At 37.7% G+C, this 21,830-nt stretch overlaps 1 protein-coding gene across 8 annotated transcripts in view; it reads left to right on the top strand.

Moving 5' to 3' along the window:
• Nucleotides 1–21,830, top strand: part of ASH1L (ASH1 like histone lysine methyltransferase) — a 173,686-nt gene that overhangs the window by 79,525 nt on the left and 72,331 nt on the right. For all 8 annotated transcript variants that reach the window (XM_072733565.1, XM_072733562.1, XM_072733566.1 and 5 more), the window contains 2 exons: nt 1,213–1,951; nt 11,378–11,557. In XM_072733565.1, coding sequence (XP_072589666.1) covers nt 1,213–1,951; nt 11,378–11,557 — 919 coding nt within the window. The remainder of the gene's footprint in view (nt 1–1,212; nt 1,952–11,377; nt 11,558–21,830) is intronic.

Raw genomic sequence — 21,830 nt, 5'->3', positions numbered from 1 at the left:
TCTCAACAGTTAAATCTGATGGAGTTGCAAGTAATTGGAAGATAATCAGTGTATTATCAGAGAAACAGTGGAGGCTGGATTTTAAGAATTAGTGATATAGGGCAGCCCCGGTGGCACAGTGGTTTAGTGCTGCCTGCAGCCCAGGGTGTGATTCTGGAGTCCCGGGATCGAGTCCCACGTCAGGCTCCCTGCATGGAGCCTGCTTTTCTCCCTCTGCCTGTGTGTCTGCCTCTCTCTATCTCTCTCTCTCTTTCTCTCTCTCTCATGAATAAATAAATAAAATCTTTAAAAAAAAAAAAAAGAATTAGTGAGAATTTGAAATGTGAAAAATCCTGAATTTAAAGAAGACTACTTGATATTGTCTGATGGAAATTATTGGTTAATTTGAGAAAAATTAGTGTAGTCTGATGAGACTTGAACTTGGAATGCCCAGGGCCTGTAAAGGAGTACCTAGAGTAACATCACATCTTAGATTAGACACATATAGATGGGAAATCCATAGATCAGCTTTGGAAAAGTATGACCTGTGTTCATTAGTAGTAAACAACTATGCATCTTTGGAGGTGGCCCTATGACGATCTGATGTTTACAAATATTGTAAAACTGACGTGGCTTGCCAGAGGAAGTGTAATCACAAGGAAGTACGGAGTGGTATTTGAAGAAACAAAGATGACCAAGTCGTTGAGCCACTAAGATAACAAGGTACATCGAAGACCACTTATTTTCCAATCTTACCCTCAACATGTATTCTTTCTAAATTAGTTTATACAAATGTTTAGTATTCTAGGTTTAAAGCTTTTCCCAAGAAGTTTCACTACATCCTTTGTACTTGCAGCATTGTCAGAAAAAGCACTGAACTAGAAATAACACCAACATTTAACTGGCAAGTCTCTAAACTTAAACTGACCATCAGTTTTGAAAAAATAAACTCTTTCTGCTCCTCATCTTACAGAGTAAGAATTGTTGTTGCTTTTTAACTCACATATTGTTAGGGGAACAGGCCACTTTTGGATTTATTATGATTCCTGTAATATGCCTTATTCAGGAAAGTAAACCATCAACTTGCTTGGGAGAGACAAATGCATATGGTGTTAGGATGTTTAATCCTGTTAAGAAAAATGTGGCACTATTCCTTTCCTTCTATGTAAAAAGTTATTTAAATGACTGGCTGTGTTCAATTTGTATCTGTGTGTGCTTTGTCATCTTATTTAGTAAACGGACTTCCTTCTCGAAGTCCAAGATTGCTTGCCCCTGGGGATGACTCTGTGGATAGTCTGCTGCAGCGGATGGTACAACATGAGGACCAAGAGCCCCTGGAGAAGAATCTAGATGCCGTGATTGCATCTGCCTCGGGGCCACCTTCTTCCAGTCCAGGCCACAGCCACAGCAAGGAACGAGCCCTGGGAAAACCAGATAGCCTTCTAGTGCCCGCAGCCCCCAGTGACTCTTGTAGCAGCAGCATCTCACTCCTGTCTGAGAAGTTGCCGAGCAGCTGCTCACCCCACCATATCAAGAGGAGTGTCGTGGAAGCCATGCAGCGCCAAGCTCGGAAAATGTGCAATTATGACAAAATCTTGGCCACAAAGAAAAACCTGGACCATGTCAATAAAATATTAAAAGCCAAAAAGCTTCAAAGACAGGCCAGGACAGGGAATAACTTCGTGAAACGCAGACCAGGGCGACCTCGGAAATGCCCCCTCCAGGCAGTGGTGTCAATGCAAGCATTCCAGGCTGCCCGATTCGTCAGCCCGGATGCTAATGAAGGTGAAGAAAGAGCAGCCCTGCCCCTCCGTCCAGACACAGTTACGGATGTCATCGAAGCTGTTGTGCAGAGCGTAAACCTGAGTCCAGAACATAAGAAGGGGCTGAAGAGGAAAAGTTGGCTGTTGGAAGAACAGACCAAGAAAAAGCAGAAGCCATTCCCAGAGGAAGAACAAGAGCATCCCAAGAGGTAATTATCCTTGTTTGATGTTTTATCTGAGGAAAGAAAAATAGCTTTTTACAAATTTAACATAACGTATGCAGCTGAATTCTTAAGGTAACCTGCTAACCTTTCATTATGTAAAACCTCTGCCCTTCTGTTTTATTCAAGTGTTCTTACAGCTCCTCAAAATTATAAATAATTAAAGAAGCACAGGGGACGTAACAAGTCCAATCTTGAGCCCCTGATTTTGCACAAGAGGAGTTGAAGACCCAGAGAGGTTGTATATTTAACCCAGTACACACACAGCTCTGTGTCTGCAGTTATTTTTAGGCTCATACTGTCTTCCGTGTGCTCCAAACTTTTCATCCTTTCTGCACATACATTTTGCTACATGTTAGATTTATTTTCTTCATAGTTTCCTTGTTATTTTTTTACTTTTTTCTAAAAGGTATAGAGCACAGAGCCAAAAATCACACACACCCCCATAAAAGAACTTTTTTAAAACTCTTTTGTTATGTATCCAACGAGATTTTTCCCTGAAGTTATTTTTGCTAATTTGAAAAGAGTTAATACAATGTTCACCATTTGGAAATGACTTTTCCTTTACTAAATGTAGCATGTTCAGTCATAGTTCCATGGCAGCCTGTATTCACAGTTACAGAAATACAAATTAAAACTGCTAGACACATTTTAAGCCTCTTAACATTTATGTTCAAACTGCCCTCTTAAAAGCCATACCTGTTTATACTTTTACTAACATGGTACAGTAACAGTCATACACCATTTACCCTCCACTCTTTTTTTTTTTTTTTTTTTTTTATTAAAGAATTTGGGCAGCCCAGGTGGCTCAGTGGTTTAGTGCCGCCTTTGGCCCAGGGCCTGATCCTGGGGACCCGGGATCGAATTCTGCATCAGGCTCACTGCATGGAGCCTGCTTCTCCCTCTGCCTGTGTCTCTGCCTCTCTCTCTGTGTGTCTCTCATGAATAAATAAATATAAAATCTTAAAAAATAAATAAATAATAAAAAAAAAAACAAAAAATCAGTATACTATGTATACTTTGACATCTTCTCTTACACCTGTACAAATGTGTGCGTTTACAAAGCTGATGTTGCCTGTAAGCGAAACACCCTATAGTTAACTCTTCCTCTTGTATCTCAGAACTCTTGTCATTAGTACATGTAGAATTACCTTACTCCATGCTAAAAATACAACATAATTTATTTAACTGTTCTCCTTCAGTGGATTCCGTATTACCTTTAACATATAGGTGTTTAAATGAGTTGAAATTTGCTTTTCTGTGAGAAATGAGTTAATGCAATATTTATGACTACTCATTTGCCAAGGTTACAGATTTGTAAACATGGCTGTTTTTATGTATATGTAGTTTTTACTCTTTATATTACCACTGAATTGGAGTAATTTTTTTTTTTTTGGAAAGGCAGAAAAAGATTTTATTTTAAAAAGAGATTTAAATTAAAAAAAAAGAGAGAAAAAAAGGGGGGACACCTGGGTGGCTCAGCAGTTGAGCATCTGCCTTTGCCTCAGGCGTGATCCTGGGATCTCAGAATGAGATCCCTTGTGGGGAGCCTGCTTCTCCCTCTGCCTGTGTCTCTGCCTGTCTTTCTCTCTGTTTCTCATGAATAAATCAATAAAATCTTTAAATAAATTTAAAAAAAATTTTTTTAAAGATTTTATTGATTTATTTATGATAGAGAGAGAGACAGAGGCAGAGACACAGGCAGAGGGAGAAGCAGGCTCCATGCAGGGAGCCCGACACGGGACTCGATCCTGGGACTCCAGGATCGCACCCTAGGCCAAAGGCAGGCACCAAACCGCTGAGCCACCCAGGGATCCCCTTAAAAAAATTTTTAAATGGTAGTCTTAGCACTGTTTATTGATTTATTTTTTTCCCTACTTATGTGAAATGATACCTTTATTATATACTAAATTCTTATGTCTTTGGGTCTTAGAGTCAGTCTTCATAGTTTCTTCCCATCAGACTATTTTAGTATCAGTGTTTTTTCATTTTAATCACCAAGGCTTTAAAATATTGAAGAGGATGGGGCAGCCCTGGTGGCGCAGCGGTTTAGCGCCACCTGCAGCCCAGGGTGTGATCTGGAGACCCTGGATCGAGTCCCTTGTCAGGCTCTCTGCATGGAGCCTGCTTGTGTCTCTGCCTCTCTCTCTCTCTCTCTCTCTCTCTCTCTCTCTCTCTCTCCCTGCATCTCTATGAATAAATAAATAAAATCTTTAAAAAAAAATATTGAAGAGGATGATTTCTGCCTTCACTATAGTAAAAAAGTGACAATTCTTGACATTTTGACCATTCACTTTAGGGAAAGGGTCACCTTAAAAGTGTATTTCACAGAAAGGATTTATTCTAGATAGTTTTTCTGTTCGAGAAAATTCTAGTATAGTCACCAACATTAAGCACTTCATTTTCCACAAAATTATATTTTGGAATTTGGAGAAATTATGAAAAGAAACAGTGTCTACCCTCAAGAGTAGAGGAGATATATCAAGAAAGGGCATGACGTGGAGTTCCCAGAAACAGCAACAGTTTTTTACCTTTTTCTAACTGGAACCTACTATAGTAGTTGTTTATGTAGCAGGGTTTTGTTAATTTACTTATTTCATAAGTATTTACTACAAAACTATTTATTCTTTGTGCTAAGGATAGATAACAGTAATAAGCAAAAAATAGATATATTCCCTACTCTCATGGATCACACAGACTAAGTACCAATGTGAACAATTAGTGTTACAGGAATATATGGTTAACGTAATTGACCTAGGTGTCTGTGGAAGTAATTATTAAATTAAAGTCTGAAGAGTAAACGTCATCTGTTATTTAAAGGAGGAAGGGTAGAATAAACATTATGGGCTTTTTTTTTTTTTTTTAAATGAAAAAGCATGGCAGGTTCAAGGAAAAAAAGCTTTTGTGTCTGAAACACAGAGCTAATTAGAGTAGTAGGGTCTAGAGTCTGGAGAATGAGTCTGAAGAAAAGATTGTGGGGACCAGATCATGCAGAAGGCCTTGTTTGCATAATAAAGAGTTTGGACACATTTGTTGATTAATAACAAACCAGATTGCAAAAGAATAATATAATGGTTATGAGCTAGGTTCTAGACTCAGAAGAGCCTGGGTTCAAATCCTGATTCTAACAGGAAAAATGATAAATTCTTAAAACTAGATAAAAAAAATAAAATCATATTTAAAATATTTAGAACTGAAGAAACACTATGCTATATATTAAACCTTGTGGGATATGTCTTAAGAGGTGCCAGAGAGAGATTCATAGTCTTTAAGGCTTATATTATTATTTTCTTAATGTTGAAAATTCATGAACCAAGAGTCCATTTAAGAAATGAGAAAAACAAGAGAATAAGCCCCAAAATGGTAAATGAAGGAGATGAAAAATATAAATTAAATTAACAAAACAAAACTAAGGTACGATATAGAGAATCACCAAAGTTAGTTCCTTGAAGACTAATAAAATATACACACTGCTGGTTAAGTTGACCAATGAAGAAAATTATGAGTTAAAAAGGAGATAAGCTGGAACACCTGGGTGGCTCAGTGGTTGAGCATCTGCCTTTGGCTCAGGGTGTGATCCCAGTGCAGGGATCAAGTCCCTCATTAGGCTCCCTGCAAGGAGCCTGCTTCTCCCTAAATGTCTCTGCCTTTCTCTGTTTGTCTTTAATGAGTAAATGAATAAAATATTAAAAAAAAAAAAAGGAGATAAGCTATATATGAGAGATTATAAAAGGACTACTATAAGCACATTATACTTAAATAAACTAAATAAACTAAAATAAATTTCAGTTGAGATGTACTTATTCCTAGGAAATGCCTACCCAAGAAGAACTAGCCTAAGTGCTTCTTTTCTATGAATCAAATCTTTAATTTAAAATCTTATGGCAAAGAAAAGAGGCAGGACCAGACGGTTTATAAGAAATTCAACCACACTTGAAATAAAAGGATCATTCTAGTTTCATTTAAAACTCACTAGGGACGCCTGGATGACTCAGAGGAGTGTATGACTCTTGATCTCAGGATCATGAGTTTGGGCCCCTGGTTGGGTGTAGAGATACTTATATAAATAAACTTAAAAAAAAACAAACCCTCTTTTGAGATGATGAAGGAAAGAAGGAAAGGAATACACAGAAAGTACATAAATATAAGAAATCAGTTAACTTTTTGAAAGTTAACCAGTGTAGACATAGAAGGGTTGAATATATAAAACATTGCTAGCTAGCATCCCATGTGCCTTCCCAATCACAAACTTCTTCCTTACCGTTAGCCATAGTCAGTTTCCTGACTTCTAAGGTAACCACATCTGTAATATCATTTAAGTCTGTAACACTGATAATATTTAGTTTATCCTTACTGAACTTCATTTGAACAGAATTATTGATTTATGTTTTTGTGTATCACCTTTTTTGCTCCTCATATACCTGTTAAACCATCTCTGCTGTTGCATGTTGCTATACTTACCTTCTTTTCATTATTGTGTACTAATCCATTGTTTGTATACAATACAGTTTTTCCATTTTGCTGTTATATCCTCTTTGAGGCTATTATCCAAAATTGCTGCTGTTAATATTCCTTTAATGTCCACTGGTGGATATGGGCACTACTTTCTCTAGGTATATTTTGAAGAATGGAATTAATGAATAAAGTAAAAGTTTTGTCCCCAAAATTAATTTCAAGCTATGGTATCCTAAGCTAGTGTGGAACTGATCTGTGCATGTATGCAGCTCGCTCTATGACAGAGGTAACACTGCATAACAACAGGGACAGAAAACAATATTTAATAAATTATGCCCTAAAAGTTGATGTCACATAATAATGGAAATGAAATTGGATTCTGTCTCATCCCATATACAAAAATTAATTCCCAGTTGACTAAATCCGTAAGTGCTAAAAGCAAAATTTTAAACTTTCAAAGGCTGATAGATAGAAGGAGAAAAATTTCACAACCTTGTTATCAGAAGGGATTTCATAAACAAGCTAACAAAAGCAGTAACCATACAAGTAAATACTGATATACTGGATTATGTTAAAACCAAGAAAAGATAAAAATAAGAATTTCTACTCATCAAACATCATCATGACAAATATTTTGAAGATTTGCTACAAACTGGGAAGTTTATAAATTTATAATGCATATAGTTTTAGTGTCCAAAATATATAACAACAAAAAAATGTATTACAAATAAATACTGTATAATCTAGCAGTTCCCCTTTAGAAAAACCTCTTGCCCAACATTCACCAGAAAACACTTTTCAGAAAGATAGTAGCAAGATTGGTTATAACATAGACAAAGTGGAAATATCCAAGATTACCATGAAAAGGAATAAATATATTGTAATTTTTTACACAATGGAATATGATATGGTAATAAAAAGTAATTATAGCTGATACATAATAATAATAGCTGAGTCTTAGAAATGTAATATTAAGTAAAAAAAGGAAGTCTCTAAAAATTATTTACTAACTGGTACTACTTTTATGAAGCAAAAAAAGGGAAAACAAAAATTAAAAACATGAAATTAAACAAAGTATTATATTGACATAGATAAATATATCGTAAAACCATAGTTTATCTTTTTTTTTCCTCCCCCCCCCCCCCCTTTTTTGTTTTAGATACATAGCACATGCACAAATGGAGGATGCAGGTAGTGGAGGTGCAGAGGAGAGAATCTTAAGCAGGCTCCATGCCCAGTGTAGAGCCCCACAAGGAGCTTGATCTCATGACCCTAAGATCATGACCTAAGCCAAATCAAGAGTCCAGCCCTTAACTGACTGAGCAACCCAGGCACCCCCATAAAACCAGTTTTTTAGAGTATGTGCATGGTAGGGAGGGGATCGCAAGCAGACTCCATGCTGAGTGTGGAGGTCAACACAGGGATTGATCTCATTACTCCAAGATCATGACCTGACCAGAAACCAAGAATTAGGCACAACCTCCTGAGCCACCCAGGAGCCCCTTGAAATATTAGCTTAAAGTAATTGAGTATAGGTATCAAAATGGGGTATGGAAACCATATTGACTCTGAGATTCATGTTAGAGACTTAATGGAATGAGGAGTTAGGCCACTGGGACAAAGTGGGAAGAGCATCAGGCCAGCTAAGGGTGCCAGAACCTGAGTAGCATGAGTTGGATGCTCTTATAAAGGGAGTGACCAGGGGTGCCTGGGCAATGTAGTTGATTAAGCATCTGGATCTTGATTTTCCCTCAGGTTATAATCTTGGGATGGTGAGATCAAGCCCCATGTCAGGCTTCATGCTCAGCAGAGAGTCTGCTTCTCTCTCTTTCTCTCTCCCTCTCCCTTTCTTTCTCTCCCTCTCTCTTTCCCTCTGCCCTTCCCCCCATTTGCTTGCTCATGGGCTCTCTCTCAAATATAAATAAATAAATCTTTAAAGAAGAGAGAGAGAGCACCCACTGTTGGGTTTAGACACTAGCAAGGTTAGGAAGTTGTCCATCCAGGACTTCATTAATAAAAGTTTTTTTAAATCCATGAATAGGGGCAGCCCCGGTGGCGCAGCGGTTTCGCGCCACCTGCAGCCCGGGGTGTGATCCTGGAGACCCAGGATCGAGTCCCACATCGGGCTTCCTGCATGGAGCCTGCTTCTCCCTCTGCCTGTGTCTCTGCCTCTCTCTTTGCTCTCTCTGAATGAATAAAGAAATAAATCTTTAAATAAATAAATAAATAAATAAATAAATAAATCCATGAATAGGCATTTGCATTTCTTGTAAGCCCTCATTATAATTCTGATGTGTATGGTCTATGGACAGAACTTGGGGAAACAGCACTGAGAGAATTTATATGTAGGTGATAAGCAGGAAACAGAAAACATTTTTGATTGCAGAAAAAGAAATAATATAAAGCACAGATATAGAAATGAATTTGCCTGGTAAGGAGAACAATAAAAAATAAATAATAAATAAATAAGGACAGGTAAAAAGATAAATAATAAATTGATTGGACAGATGGATGGGTAGATAGATCCTATAACCAAGTATGATTTATCCCAGTTATGCAAGACTTATTTGACAGTTAAAAGTCAGGGGCGCCTGAGTAGCTCAGTTGGTTAAGCGTCTGCCTTTAGCTCAACTCATGATCCTAGAATCCTGGGATGACCCTCATCAGGCTCCCTGCTAAGCAGGGAGTCTGCTTCTCCCTCTCCCTCTCCCTCTCCCTCTGCCCCTACCCACTGCTCATGCTTGCTCTCTCTCAAGTAAATAAATAAAACCTTCAAAAAAATCCAAACCAGAATATAGTTAAAAGTCAATTAAGGTTATTCATCGCACCAAAAAACTAAAGAAGAAAAATCACACAGTCCTATTAATAAATGAAGAAACATAATTTCACAGACTCTAACACGTTTGTGATAAAAACTCTGAGCAGTCTAGGATCAGAAAGAAACTACTTCAACATAATAAATGGCCATACACAAAGAAACTGCAGTAGTCAACTGCTCTGGTGAGAGATTGAGAGCTTTTCCCCTGATACCAGGAAGGAGGGAAGATGTCCACTTGTGCCGCTTGAATTCAGCATCATATTAAAATTTCCAACCAGAGTAGTCAGGCAAGGAAAAGAAGCAAAAGGCATCCACATTGGAAAGGAAAAAATAAAATTAGTTCTGTTCACAGACGCCATGATTTTATAAGCAGAAAACCTTGAAGTTCTCACAGAAAAACCCTGTTAAGCTACTGAATGAGTTCAGCAGCTACTGAATGAGTTCAGCAGTGAAGAACACAGAATCCACACACAAAATCACCTGCATTTCTGTACACCAACAGTTTTCCTAGAATAGTTAAGAATAAATTTAGGAGGGCAAAGAACAGCTAAATAACTAAAGAATAGTTAAGAATAAATTTAGGAGGGCAAAACTTGTGCGTTGAAAACGACAAAACATTGTTCAGTGAGATGAAAGACAATGTGACTAACTGGAAAGACAGCCTATGTTCATGGACTGGAAGCTCTAATGCTGTTACAATATCAGAACTACCCAAAGCAATCTATAGATTCAGTGCAGAATCCCAGGGATGTATTTTGTGGAAATAGAAAAACCCTAAAATTCGTCTGGAATCTCAAGGAATCCCAAACAGCCAAAACAGGCTTGAAAAATAATGAAATTAGAGAACTGGCTCATCTGGAGATTTTTTTTCACCTTTTTTGCATTGACTAGAACCTTTTTCTTCCATGCTGAATATATGATGAGAGCAGACAATTTCCTTGTCCTTAATATTAAGAAAATAGTTTATTCTTTTTGCCTCATACTCAATAGTGGAAGACTATCTAGGAAATTCCCTGCCATGTCATTGCATCAGTCCCATGGTCCCTAGCCAATCTGTTTATATTTATTTTACATATAATTTCCAGGATTTTTAGTTTTGCTTAATGGAAGGGTAAGTGGTGGTATCTATTCCATCTTTGACTGAAACTGGAATCAACTTAATTTTTTTTTTTTTTTAAATAACGTGTGGGTGGCTCAGCAGATGAGCATCTGCCCTTGACTTGATCCCAGAGTCCCAGGATCGAGTCCCACATTGGACTCCCAGCATGGAGCCTGCCTCTCCCTCTGCCTGTGTCTCTGCCTCTCTCTGTGTGTCTCTCATGAATGAACAAATAATGAATGAATAAAATAAATCTTTAAAAAATTTTTTTTAAGATTTTATTTATGTATTTGAGAGAGAATGAGCAGGAAAGAGAGCACATGCAGGGAGAGCAACAGAGGGAGAGGGAGAAATAAACTCCCCCCTGAGCAGGGAGCCTGATGTGGGGCTTGATCCTAGGACCCTGAGATCATGATGTGAGCTAAAGGCAGACACTTCACTGACTGAGCCACTCAGGCACCCCTGCGTGATGTTCTAGAATTACTTTCCTCTCTACCCAGATGCAGTGCCCTCAACCTTTATGGGCTCTGACCTCTCTGTCTTTTCAGTTTATCATGTTGGCTATTCTGTGCTGTGGTTCTACTCCCTACACCATCATCCTCCCTATAAAGGCAGACTGGTTGTAGGACTATTCTTACTTCTATTTATTTATTTAAGTAGGCTCCACACCCAGCATGAAGCCCAACGCAGGGCCCAAACCCACAACCCTGAGATCAGAACCTGAGCAGAGATCAAGTGTTCGATTCCCAACCTATCGAGCCACCCAGGCACACCCTTATTCTAATTGTTTTTCTTTTTTTTCTTTTCAATTTTCTCAGGGATCACAGTGGTGTACTATTGTCCAATGTCTGATAATTGTTTTGTAAACCTTCTCCAGGTTTATAGTAATTTGCTGTATTTCTAATGATTTCTGTCAGGAGGACAAGGCTGGTATCGTTATCCATCATGGTCAGATGAGTAAGTTCTGTACTTCATGTTTTACAAGCTGTCATGTTCTTTAAATAGACAATAATAAAAATTTCCTTCAAACTTCTCTTTCTAGCTTTACTGAAGCAGCAGTTGAGATTCCCAGTCCTCCTGAAACCCCAGCCAAGCCTCCCGAACCTGAAAGTACCTTGCAGCCTGTGCTTTCTCTCCTCCCAAGGGAAAAGAAGACCCCACGTCCCCCAAAGAAGAAGTATCAGAAAGCAGGGCTGTATTCTGACGTTTACAAAACTACAGAGTAAGTAGAATTACCTGTCAGCTGACATGCTTTAAAGACCTGTTATTCTTCCATGTTCGATAAAATACTTTGACTACCAAAAAACACGATATAAATGTAGTATACACAAATATGAATCTGCACAGACACGTAAGTGTTCACTTTTTTCATGATACTGCACTGTATTGAGGCTAATTTTCTCTGATTTTTGTTCCAATTTTTTTTTTAAAGATTTACTTATTCATGAGAGACACAGAGAGAGAGAGAGGCAGGCAGAGATACAGGCAGAGGGAGAAGCAGGCTCCACGCAGGGAGCCCGACACAGAACTCGATACCAGGTCTCCAGGATCGGGCCCTGGGCCGAAGGCAACGCTAAACCGCTGAGCCACCCGGGCTGCCCAATTGTTTAAATTTTTTATTTACATCCTAGTCAGTTAACATATTGTGTAATACTAGTTTCAGTATCTTCCCTGATCATTATCTTCTCTCTGCCTTTTTAGATTATATATTTGAAGTTTAGATTTTAATGGTGCCTTTTTTCTTAATTAAAAATAATGTAGTGGTGTTGTGGAAAATAAGCATTGCATGCTAGGGGCCACAAAACCAGGGACCTAATGGACTCTAAGGTACTTAACTCATTAGGCTATAGGAAATTAAACATGATTTTTTAGGAAAGAAAATGAAAAGTGCAGTATGTGTTATAAGATGATAACTCTAGTAGCAGAGCAGGAAATGAATGAGGGAGTGACTAATGGCAGAAATGCAGTGTCCCTCAAAAGGTCATGAGGGTCTGATGGGTCTGATTTTTAGCAAGAAAGAGTAAAATTGAAAGAGGAAACATTAGATTATAGAGATATATCTTATTTGATGTGCTTCAAGTGATCTCTGTGTAAATGACAGCACTTTATTTTGCATTGAAAAGATTTTCTATAGATATGCCACCTAAGTAGATGCCACATAAACTCCATGTACCCTATATCTGCTGCTTTGATCATGAAAATGTTTTATTAATTAAGCTTATTAGTTTCAGCTCTGAGTAATAGGAAATTCTCTCAAATATCCAAGGCTTTAAGAAGATAGACATTCACTTTCCTTTAATTTAAAAAATGTTATGAAGTACACACTTTTCGGTTAATATGGTAACTTCACAGTATCTTCAGGGATCTAGACTTCTCTTTCTTTCTGTTCTTCCATTTCAGCATTAAGCTTCCATTTCTATGGTTACCTCTTGTTCCAACATAGCTGCTAGTGTTCAGCCATAAGTCTTCATTTTAGAAAGCAGAAAAGAAGGGAGTATGAAAAGCATGTACCTTCTTTGTAAGGAAACAGTGTGACGTGAGTGTATCTTCCCATACCCCAGCCCCAAATCATAATTTGAAGCCCCAATCCGTGATGTGATGATATTTGGCGATGGGACCTCTGGGAAGTAATTAGGTCATGAGGGAATTGCCCTTGTGAATAGCATTAGTGACCTTCTAAGAAGAAACACAAAGCAGTGATCTCTCTCTACTATGTGAGTAGTAGCAAAAAGGTGTCATTGCAAGCCAGGAACAATGTTCTCATTGGAACTCAGCTGTGATCTTGGACTTCCCAGCCTCCAGAAGAGTAAGCAAATAAACATTTGTTGATTAAGCCACCCAGTCAGTGGTAATGTGTTACATCAGCCCAAACTGACCACGAAAGGAACTTCAAAACCTCATTTATAGACTCTGGCCAGAGTATAATCCTGGAGCCCCACTTCAGCCACAGATCAGGCTCAAAAATAATAGCTCATATTCCAGATGACAATGCCTTATAAAAAAATTAGCATTCTGTCACTACAAATGAGGCAATAGAAATGTATCTTGGAAAGAGCTATTTCAGTTATAATTTTAAGCAGTGTTTTTGCTGAATAAAGAAAAATCTATCTCTCACATGTTCTGCTAAAAAAAAATGTAAGTTCGAGTTTTGCTTCTGTTTGTATTAGTGTACTTTTTCTGGATTAAATACTTGAAAAATTAATAATAAAGTCAGACTGTGAGTCAAAAGATTGGTATCTTCAACCACATCACTGTTTGAAAAAATGTCTCTAGGGGATCCCTGGGTGGCTCAGCGGTTTGGCCCAGGGTGCAATCCTGGAGTCCCGGGATCGAGTTCCGCATCGGGCTCCCGGCATGGAGCCTGCTTCTCCCTCTGCCTGTGTCTCTGCCTCTCTCTCTCTCTCTCTCTCTCTCTCTCTCATAAATAAATAAATAAGTCTTTAAAAAAAATGTCTCTGGTCAGGGGATACCTGAGTGGCTCAGTCAGTTGAGCGACCAACTCTTGATTTTGGCTCAGGTCATAATCTCAGGGTCATGAGATTGATTTGCGTGCATTGGGCTCAAGCTGGGCATGGAGTCTGCTTAAGAATCTCTCTCCCGGAGATCCCTGGGTGGCTCAGCGGTTTGGCCCCTGCCTTCGGCCTAGGGCATGATCCTGGAATCCCAGGATCAAGTCCCACATCGGGCTCCTTACATGGAGCCTGCTTCTTCCTCTGCCTGTGTCTCTGCCTCTCTCTTTCTGTGTGTGTCTCATGAATAAATAAATAAAATCTTTTTTAAAAAAAGATTCTCTCTACCTGTCCCTCTGCCCCTCTCCCCCGATAAAAATTTTAAATAATAATAAATAAATGTCTCTGGTCAGACAAGTCTTTACTATGAGAATAGACTTGAAATATCACCTTGTTTATGTAAGAACTAGCTACTCACCTTTTAGAAATAAGGAGGAAGGAAAAGGGCTTATTTTGGAATATTTTAAAGAAGTTGATCAGACCAAAATATGTATGCATTCTTCTAAACTATGAAGCCAATATATTTTTGTGGGCTGGTTGGTGGTGGTTTGTAGCAATTTGTTTTTTTCTTTATTTTGTTGTTTAATTTATAAACAATTATTTTGAGCAGTTTTAGGTTCACAGTAAAATTGATCTAAAGTACAGAGAGTTTGCATACACCCCCTGACCTACTCAGCCTCTCCTATTTTCAACATCTTACACCACAGTGAGTGTTAGATGTATCATAATCAGTGAAACCTACACTGACACAACATTATCACCCAAAGTCCATAGTTGACATTAGGGTTCACTCTTGGTGTCGTTTGGGTTTTCATAAATGTATAATGACATGTATCCACCATTGTAATATCACACAGAATGGCTTCCCTGCCCCCCAAAAATCCTCCATGCTCTGTCAGTTTGGTTTTTGGGCCACAGAACAGTACAAAGAAATTGCAAAGTTACTCTTTTGTATATAAATCATTATAGGTTTTAAAAAGTTATGAGGGGATATGATTCCACATACTCCTATGTGGAATTTAAGAAATGAAACAAAAAAAAGGAAAAAGAAAGAGACAAGCCAAGAAACAAAGAACACTTCACCCTAGAGAACAAACTGATGGTCACCAGAGGGAAGGTAGGCGGGGGTAGGGAGGGGGTTGGTGCAAGGGAAACATAATGGGGGAGGAAGGAGTGCTCCTGTCATGATGAGCACTAGGTGATTCATGGGGGTGTTGAATCACTATATTATATACCTGAAACTAATATTACACTGTATGTTTAACTATACTGGAATTAAAAATTTTTTTTTTTTTTGGAATTAAAATTTTTTAAAAACAAAGTTATGAGGGAAGAGAGGGACTCCATCAAACGTCGATCTAGATAAAACCAGCATGGGAGGTGACTTAGATGATGAGAACTAGAAGTTAAAAGGTTGATTAAGGAGCAGGATACTTTTGTGGTTTTCCAGGTGAGGAAATAGTGTAGGAAAACTAACACTACCTTGGACAGGAGTCTTTGGTTCCACCACTGCCATGTAACATTTTGGGCACTTTAGTTTCTCTGAAATAATAAAAATGAAATTTTATGAATAAAATGAATCTTTTGAACTATACAGTTCATATACAGATGAAATTACTGATGTTAGTAAAAGATTAAATGACTTACTCAGATCACACATCATTTTTAGGTAAACCAGGTTGAAAATTCAGTTTATTTGATATTTCAGTCACTAAGCAAATGAAAGTAGGTCTTGAACTCACAATCTCAAGATCAAGAGTCACTTGTTCTACTGACTGAGCCAGCCAGGTGCCCCACCATGAGAATAAGACTTTTTTTTTTCTTCGCCTTTCTATTTAAGATTTATTTGTTTGTTTTAGAAAGGGAGGGAGCATGTGTGCAAGTGGGAGAGGGACAAAGGGAGGAGGAGGGGCAGAATCTCAAGCAGATTTCCCCACTGAGCACAGAGCCCAATGTGGGGCTCAGTCTCACCACCCTGAGATCACAACCTGAGCAGAAATCAGGAGTTTAACACCCAACTGTCTGAGCCACCCAAGATTTATTTTCTTAGCAACTTTGAAATATACAATATAGCATTTTTTAAAATTTATTTAAATCCAATTACTTAACACATAATGTAGTATTGGTTTCAGAGGTAGAGGTCAGTGATGCATCAATCTCATTCCATCATGTGCCCTCCTAATGTGCATCACCCAGTTACCCCATTCCCCAATTCCCCTCCCCTCCAGCAACCCTCAGTTTGTTTCTTATGATTAAGAGTCTCTTCTTAAAAAAAAAAAAAAGTCTCTTCTGGTTTGTTTCCCTGATTTTGTCTCGGTCTATTTTTTCCTCTCTTCCCCTAGGATCCTCTGTTTTGTTTCTTAAATTTCACGTATGAGTGAAATCCTATGATAATTGTCTTTCTCTGATTGACCTATTTCACTTAGAATAATATCCTCTAATTCCATCCACATCATTGCAAATAACAAGATTTCCTTATTTATTTTTATTTTTTTGATGGCTGAGTCATATTCCATTGTGTATATATATACCACATCTTCTTTATCCATTCATCCATTGATGGACATCTGGGCTCTTTCCATGGTTTGGCTGTTGTGGACATTGCTGCTATAAACATCGGGGTGCAGGTGCCCCGATACATTTGTATCTTTGAGGTAAATACCCAGAAGTGCAATTGCTGAGTTGTAGGGTACCTCTATTTTCAACTTTTTGAGGAATATCCGTACTGTTTTCCAGAGTGGCTACACCAGCTTACATTCCCACCAGCAGTGTACAGGGTTCCTCCTTTTCCTCATCCTTGCCAACATCTGTCATTTCCTGACTTATATCTTTAGCCTTCTGACAGGTGTAAGGTGGCATCTCACTGTGGTTTTGATTTGTATCTGTTCATGTCTTCTGCCCATTTCTTGACTGGATTGTTTGTTTTTTGGGTGTTGAGTTTGATAAGTTCTTTATAAATTTTGGATACTAGCCCTTTATCTGATACGTCATTTGCAAATATCCTCTCCCATTCTGTTGGTTGTCTTTTGGTTTTATCGAATGTTTCCTTTGCTGTGCAAAACTTTTTATCTTGATGAAGTCCCAATAGTTCATTTTTGCCTTTTGTTCTGCTCTCCTTTTAGAGACATGTCTAGCAAGAAGTTACTGTGGCTGAGGTCAAAAGATTGCTGCATGCGTTCTCCCCTAGGACTTTGGATTCCTGTCTCACATTTAGGTCTTTCATCCATTTTGAGTCTATATTTGTGTACAGTGTAAGAAAGTGGTCCAGTTTCATTCTTCTGTGTGTGGCTGTCCAATTTTTCCTACACTATTTGTTGAAGAGACTGCCTTTTTTTCCATTGGATATTCTTTCCTGCTCTGTTGAAGATTAGTTGACCACAGAGTTGAGAATCCATTTCTGGGTTCTCTATTCTGTTCCACTGATCTGTATGTCTGTTTTTCTGCCAGTACCCAATATATAATATAATATAGCTTTATTAACTATAGTTGCCATGCTGTACATTACATTACATCCCCGTGGCTTGTTTGTTTATTTAATATCTGGAAGCTGTACCTTTTGACTCCTTTGACCCATTTCACTTAACCTAACCCCCCCCAGAGCCCCACACTCCTGGCAACACCATTATGTTCTCTGAGCTTGGTATTTTGTTTTTTGGGTTTGGGGGTTTTTTGTTTCTGTTCTTGTTTTAGATTCCACGTATAAGTGAAATCACATGATATTTCTCTTTCTCTGTTTGACTTCCTTTACTTAGCATGATGCCCTCAAAATCCATCTGTGTTGTTGCAAATCGCAAGATTTTATTAATTTTTATGACTGAATAATATTTCATTGTGTGTATATATAACATATTTATCCATTCATCTATCAAGGGACATGTAGGTTGCTTTCATATATTGTAAATAGTGCTACAGTGAACATGAGGTTGCATATATCTTTTCCAGGTAATATTTTCATTCCTTAGGATAAATACCCAGAAGTAGAATTGCGGGATCGTATGGTAGTTATATTTTTAATTTTTTTGAGGAACCTCCATGCTATTTTCCACAGTGGCTGCACCAGTTTTCATTCCCACCAACAGCACACACAGGCTCCCTTTTCTCCACTCCCTCCCAGCATATGTTGTTTCTTGCATTTCTCTTCTTTTTGCTAACAGCCATTCTCATGAATATGAGGTGATCTCTCATTTGTGGTTTTGAGTTGCTCTTCCCTGATAATGAGTGATGAGCATCTTTTCATGTGTCCTTTGGCAATCTGAATGTCTTTGGGAAAATGTCTACTCAGGTCAGAGCCTCCACCCATTTTTTAAGTTGAATTGTTTTTTACTGTTGAATTGTACAAGTTCTTTATATATTTTAGATATTAACCTATTATCAGATAGATGATTTACAAATATTTTCTCCCATTTGGTAGATTGCTTTTTCATTTTATTGGTGGTTTCCTTTGCTATACAGATGACCTTTAGTTTGATGTAGTCCAACTTGTTCATTTTTACTTTATTTGCCTTTGCTTTTGGTATCAGATTCAAAAAATTATTGTCAAGACTGATGTCCCACGATAAAGTATTAAAAACAAAGGTACCTTCATGTTTTAATATATTTTAATTAACTACTATTGTGCTTAATACATATAACATGAAATTAACCATTTTAATAATTTTAAGTGCACTGTTCAGTGGCATTAAATACACTACTTTGCTGTGTAACCATTATCACTGTCCATCTTCAAAGCTTTTTCATGTTCCATAGCTGAATGTTTCTCTCTAAAGTATGCATTCTAGTGTCTCCTCCATTGCTATCCAAGTGAAATTATATATATATATATGAAATAATTGGCACACAGTAGGCACTCTGCATCTCACTCTCCCCAAGAGTGTTTCCTATCCTCCTTTTTCTAAACAGTTTTATTGAGATGTAATTCACATACCATACAATTAACCTTATTTTAAGTTCATAGTTTTTAGTATATTACATTAATTTTTACCATGTAAGCATGAATACTTCTATAATATGAATTCATATATTTATAATATTTATATTTTATTATTAAAATTAGTTTCTTATTGTGGTAAAATACCAGAATTTGACATTTCCAACATTTTTTAAGTTTACAGTTTGGTGTCATTAATTGCATTCACAGTATTGTGCAGTCTTTACCACCATCTATTTTCAACATTCTTATTTTTTTTTAAATATATTTTTAAAGATTTTATTTATGGGCAGCCTGGGTACCTCAGCAGTTTAGCACCACCTTCAGCCCAGGATGTAATCCTGGAGACCTGGGATCCAGTCCCATGTCAGGCTCCCTACGTGGAGCCTGCTTCTCCCTCTGCCTGTGTCTCTGCCTCTCTCTCTCTCTCTCTCTCTCTCTGTCTGTGTGTGTGTGTGTCTCTCATGAATAAGTAAATAAAATCTTTAAAATAAATAAATAAATAAATAAATAAATAAATAAATAAATAAATAAATAAATAAGATTTTATTTATTCATAAGAGATATATAGAGAGAGACATAGGCAAAAGGAGAAGCAGGCTCCCTGTGGGGAACCTGATGCAGGATTCGATACTAGGACCCGGGATCATGCCTGGAGCTAAAGGCAGATGCTCAACCACTGAGCCACCCAGGCATCCCCCCCTTTTTTTTTTAATGTATTTATGTGTTTGTTTGTTTAATTTATGAAAGCACAAGCGGGGGGTGGGGGGAGGCTGAGGGAGAGGGAGAAGCAGACTCCATCCAAGGACCTTGGATTCATGACCTGAGCCAAAAGGAGATGCTTCACCCTGACTGAACCACCCAGGCACCCCCCCGTTTCCTTTTTTTTAATCTTTAAGTTTTAGTCTTTAATATTTTATTTATGTGAGAGGGAAATTGAGAGTGTGAGAGAGAGAGCACAAGGGTGGGGCTGGGGAAGGGGAGAGAATTTGAAGAAGCAGACTCCCTGTTGAGCAAGAAGCCTGAGGTGGGGTGGGTCTTGATCCCAGGACTCAGGGATTGGGACCTCAGCTGAAGGCAATTGCTTAACCAACTGAGCCACTCAGGTGCCCTCCAACATTTTTCATTCCCCCCAGACAGTCTCTGTCCTTTAAGCAGTAATGTCTAATGTGCTTTGCATTTGTCAGTTTGCCTATTGTAGCTGTCCCATGTAAATGGAATCATAGAGTATTTGTGCTTTTTTTTTCTGGATTATTTGATAGTGTCTTAAGTGTTCACCCATATTGTAGCACGTGTCAGAACATTATTCTTTTTTACAGCCAATATAACATTCCATTGTATGGATGTGCTACATTTTGTTTACTTTCTCATTTGTTAACAAACACGTGGGTTGTTTCTACCTTTTGGCTCTTGTGAATAATCCTGCAGTGAATGCTGGCATAGGTGTATTTGTTTGAGTCCCTGCTTTCAGTTTTTGTGGCTATGCTTTGAAGTAGAAGTGCCAGATCCTTATTATGTTTAGCTTTTTAAAGAACCACCAAACTTTTCCACGGTGGCTGTTCAATTGACTGTAGATTGTACAGCTATTGATTTGAAATCTTTCTTCTGTTTGAATGAATTATGTTTTACCTATAAATTTCCATTTTACCACTGTTTTTACTGTATCAGATAAGTTTTATTTGTTTGTGTTTTCATTCTCATTCACTTCAAGATACTTTCCATTTCCCCTTGTGATTTCTTACTAGACCTGTTGGTTGGTTAAGAGTATGTTGTTTGATTTCCACGTTGGATTTTCCAGATTTCCTGATCAGAGAAAATATTCTGTATGATTTCAGTCTTTAAATCTATTAAGACTTAACTTGTGGCCTAATATATGACGTGTCCTGGAGAATGTACTATGTGCATTTGAGAAAACTATGTAATCTCTTGTTACATGAAGTATTCTTTTATATTTCCTTTAGATCTAATTGGTTGTAATGTTCAAATCTGTATTGATCTCTGAGTAGTGGTTCTAACCATTACTGAAATTGGTTGAAGTCTCCAGCTATTCCTGTACAGCTGTTTTTTCCTTCAATTCTTTGAACACTTCTTCATACATTTTGGGTCCTTTGATGTTTGGTGAATATGATGATTATTGCTTCTAAGTAGATAGATTCTTGTCAATATTTAATGTCCTTCTTTGTCTCTTTTAATAGTTTTTTACTTGAAATCTCTTTTTGTCTGATACTATAGTCATTCTGTTCTCTCTTGGTTACTGTTTACTTGAATATCTTTTTTCTATCTTTTTCCTTTCAACCTCTTTGTGCCCTGATCAAAAATAAGTCTCTTGAGGTGCCTGGGTTGCTCAGTCAGTGGAGCATCTGACTCTTGATTTCGTCTCAGGTCATGATCGCAGGGTCTTGAAATTGAGCCCCACTTTGGAGTTCTCTCTTCCTCTGGCCCTCCCACCCCCCACTCTTGCCTACACGCATGCTTTCTCTCTCTCTAAAATACATAAATAAAATAAAAATAGAGTTTCCTATAGACAGTATATAGTTGAATCATGTTTTTTTCTTTTTCTTTTTTTATCCATTTTGTTTCACTCTGCCTTTTGTCTGGAGAGTTTCATCCACTCACATTTAAAATAATTACCAATAGGGAAGAACTTACACTTGTCAAAATTTTGTTATTTCCCATATGTCTTACAGCTTTTGAACCTCATGTCCTCTTCTGTCTTCTTTTGTGTTTCGTTGATCTTTTTGTAGTGAAACGTTTTGATTCTCTTCAGTCCTTTTGGGTGTAGTCTATAGCTCTTTTTGTTGTGGTTACCATGGAGATTACATATAACTTCCCAAAGATATAACTATGTAATTTGTATTGATACCAAGTTAATTTCAGTTACATACACAAACTGTACTCCTGTAAAGCTCCATATACATGCCCTTTTATGTTGTTGATGTTACATATTACATTTTTTTTCTGTCTCCCAAAATACTCATTTGTAAGTACTTTTTATGCATTTGTCTTTTAAGTCCTGTTTCCTGATCTCTTTTTTTCTATAGTCTCCCATCATGATTAAA

The sequence above is a fragment of the Vulpes vulpes genome, chromosome 13, assembly GCF_048418805.1.
Source record: "Vulpes vulpes isolate BD-2025 chromosome 13, VulVul3, whole genome shotgun sequence".
In the NCBI taxonomy this organism is placed as follows: domain Eukaryota; kingdom Metazoa; phylum Chordata; class Mammalia; order Carnivora; family Canidae; genus Vulpes; species Vulpes vulpes.
Note: the sequence above shows the minus strand (reverse complement) of the source record. Positions and strands in the feature narration are given on the sequence as shown.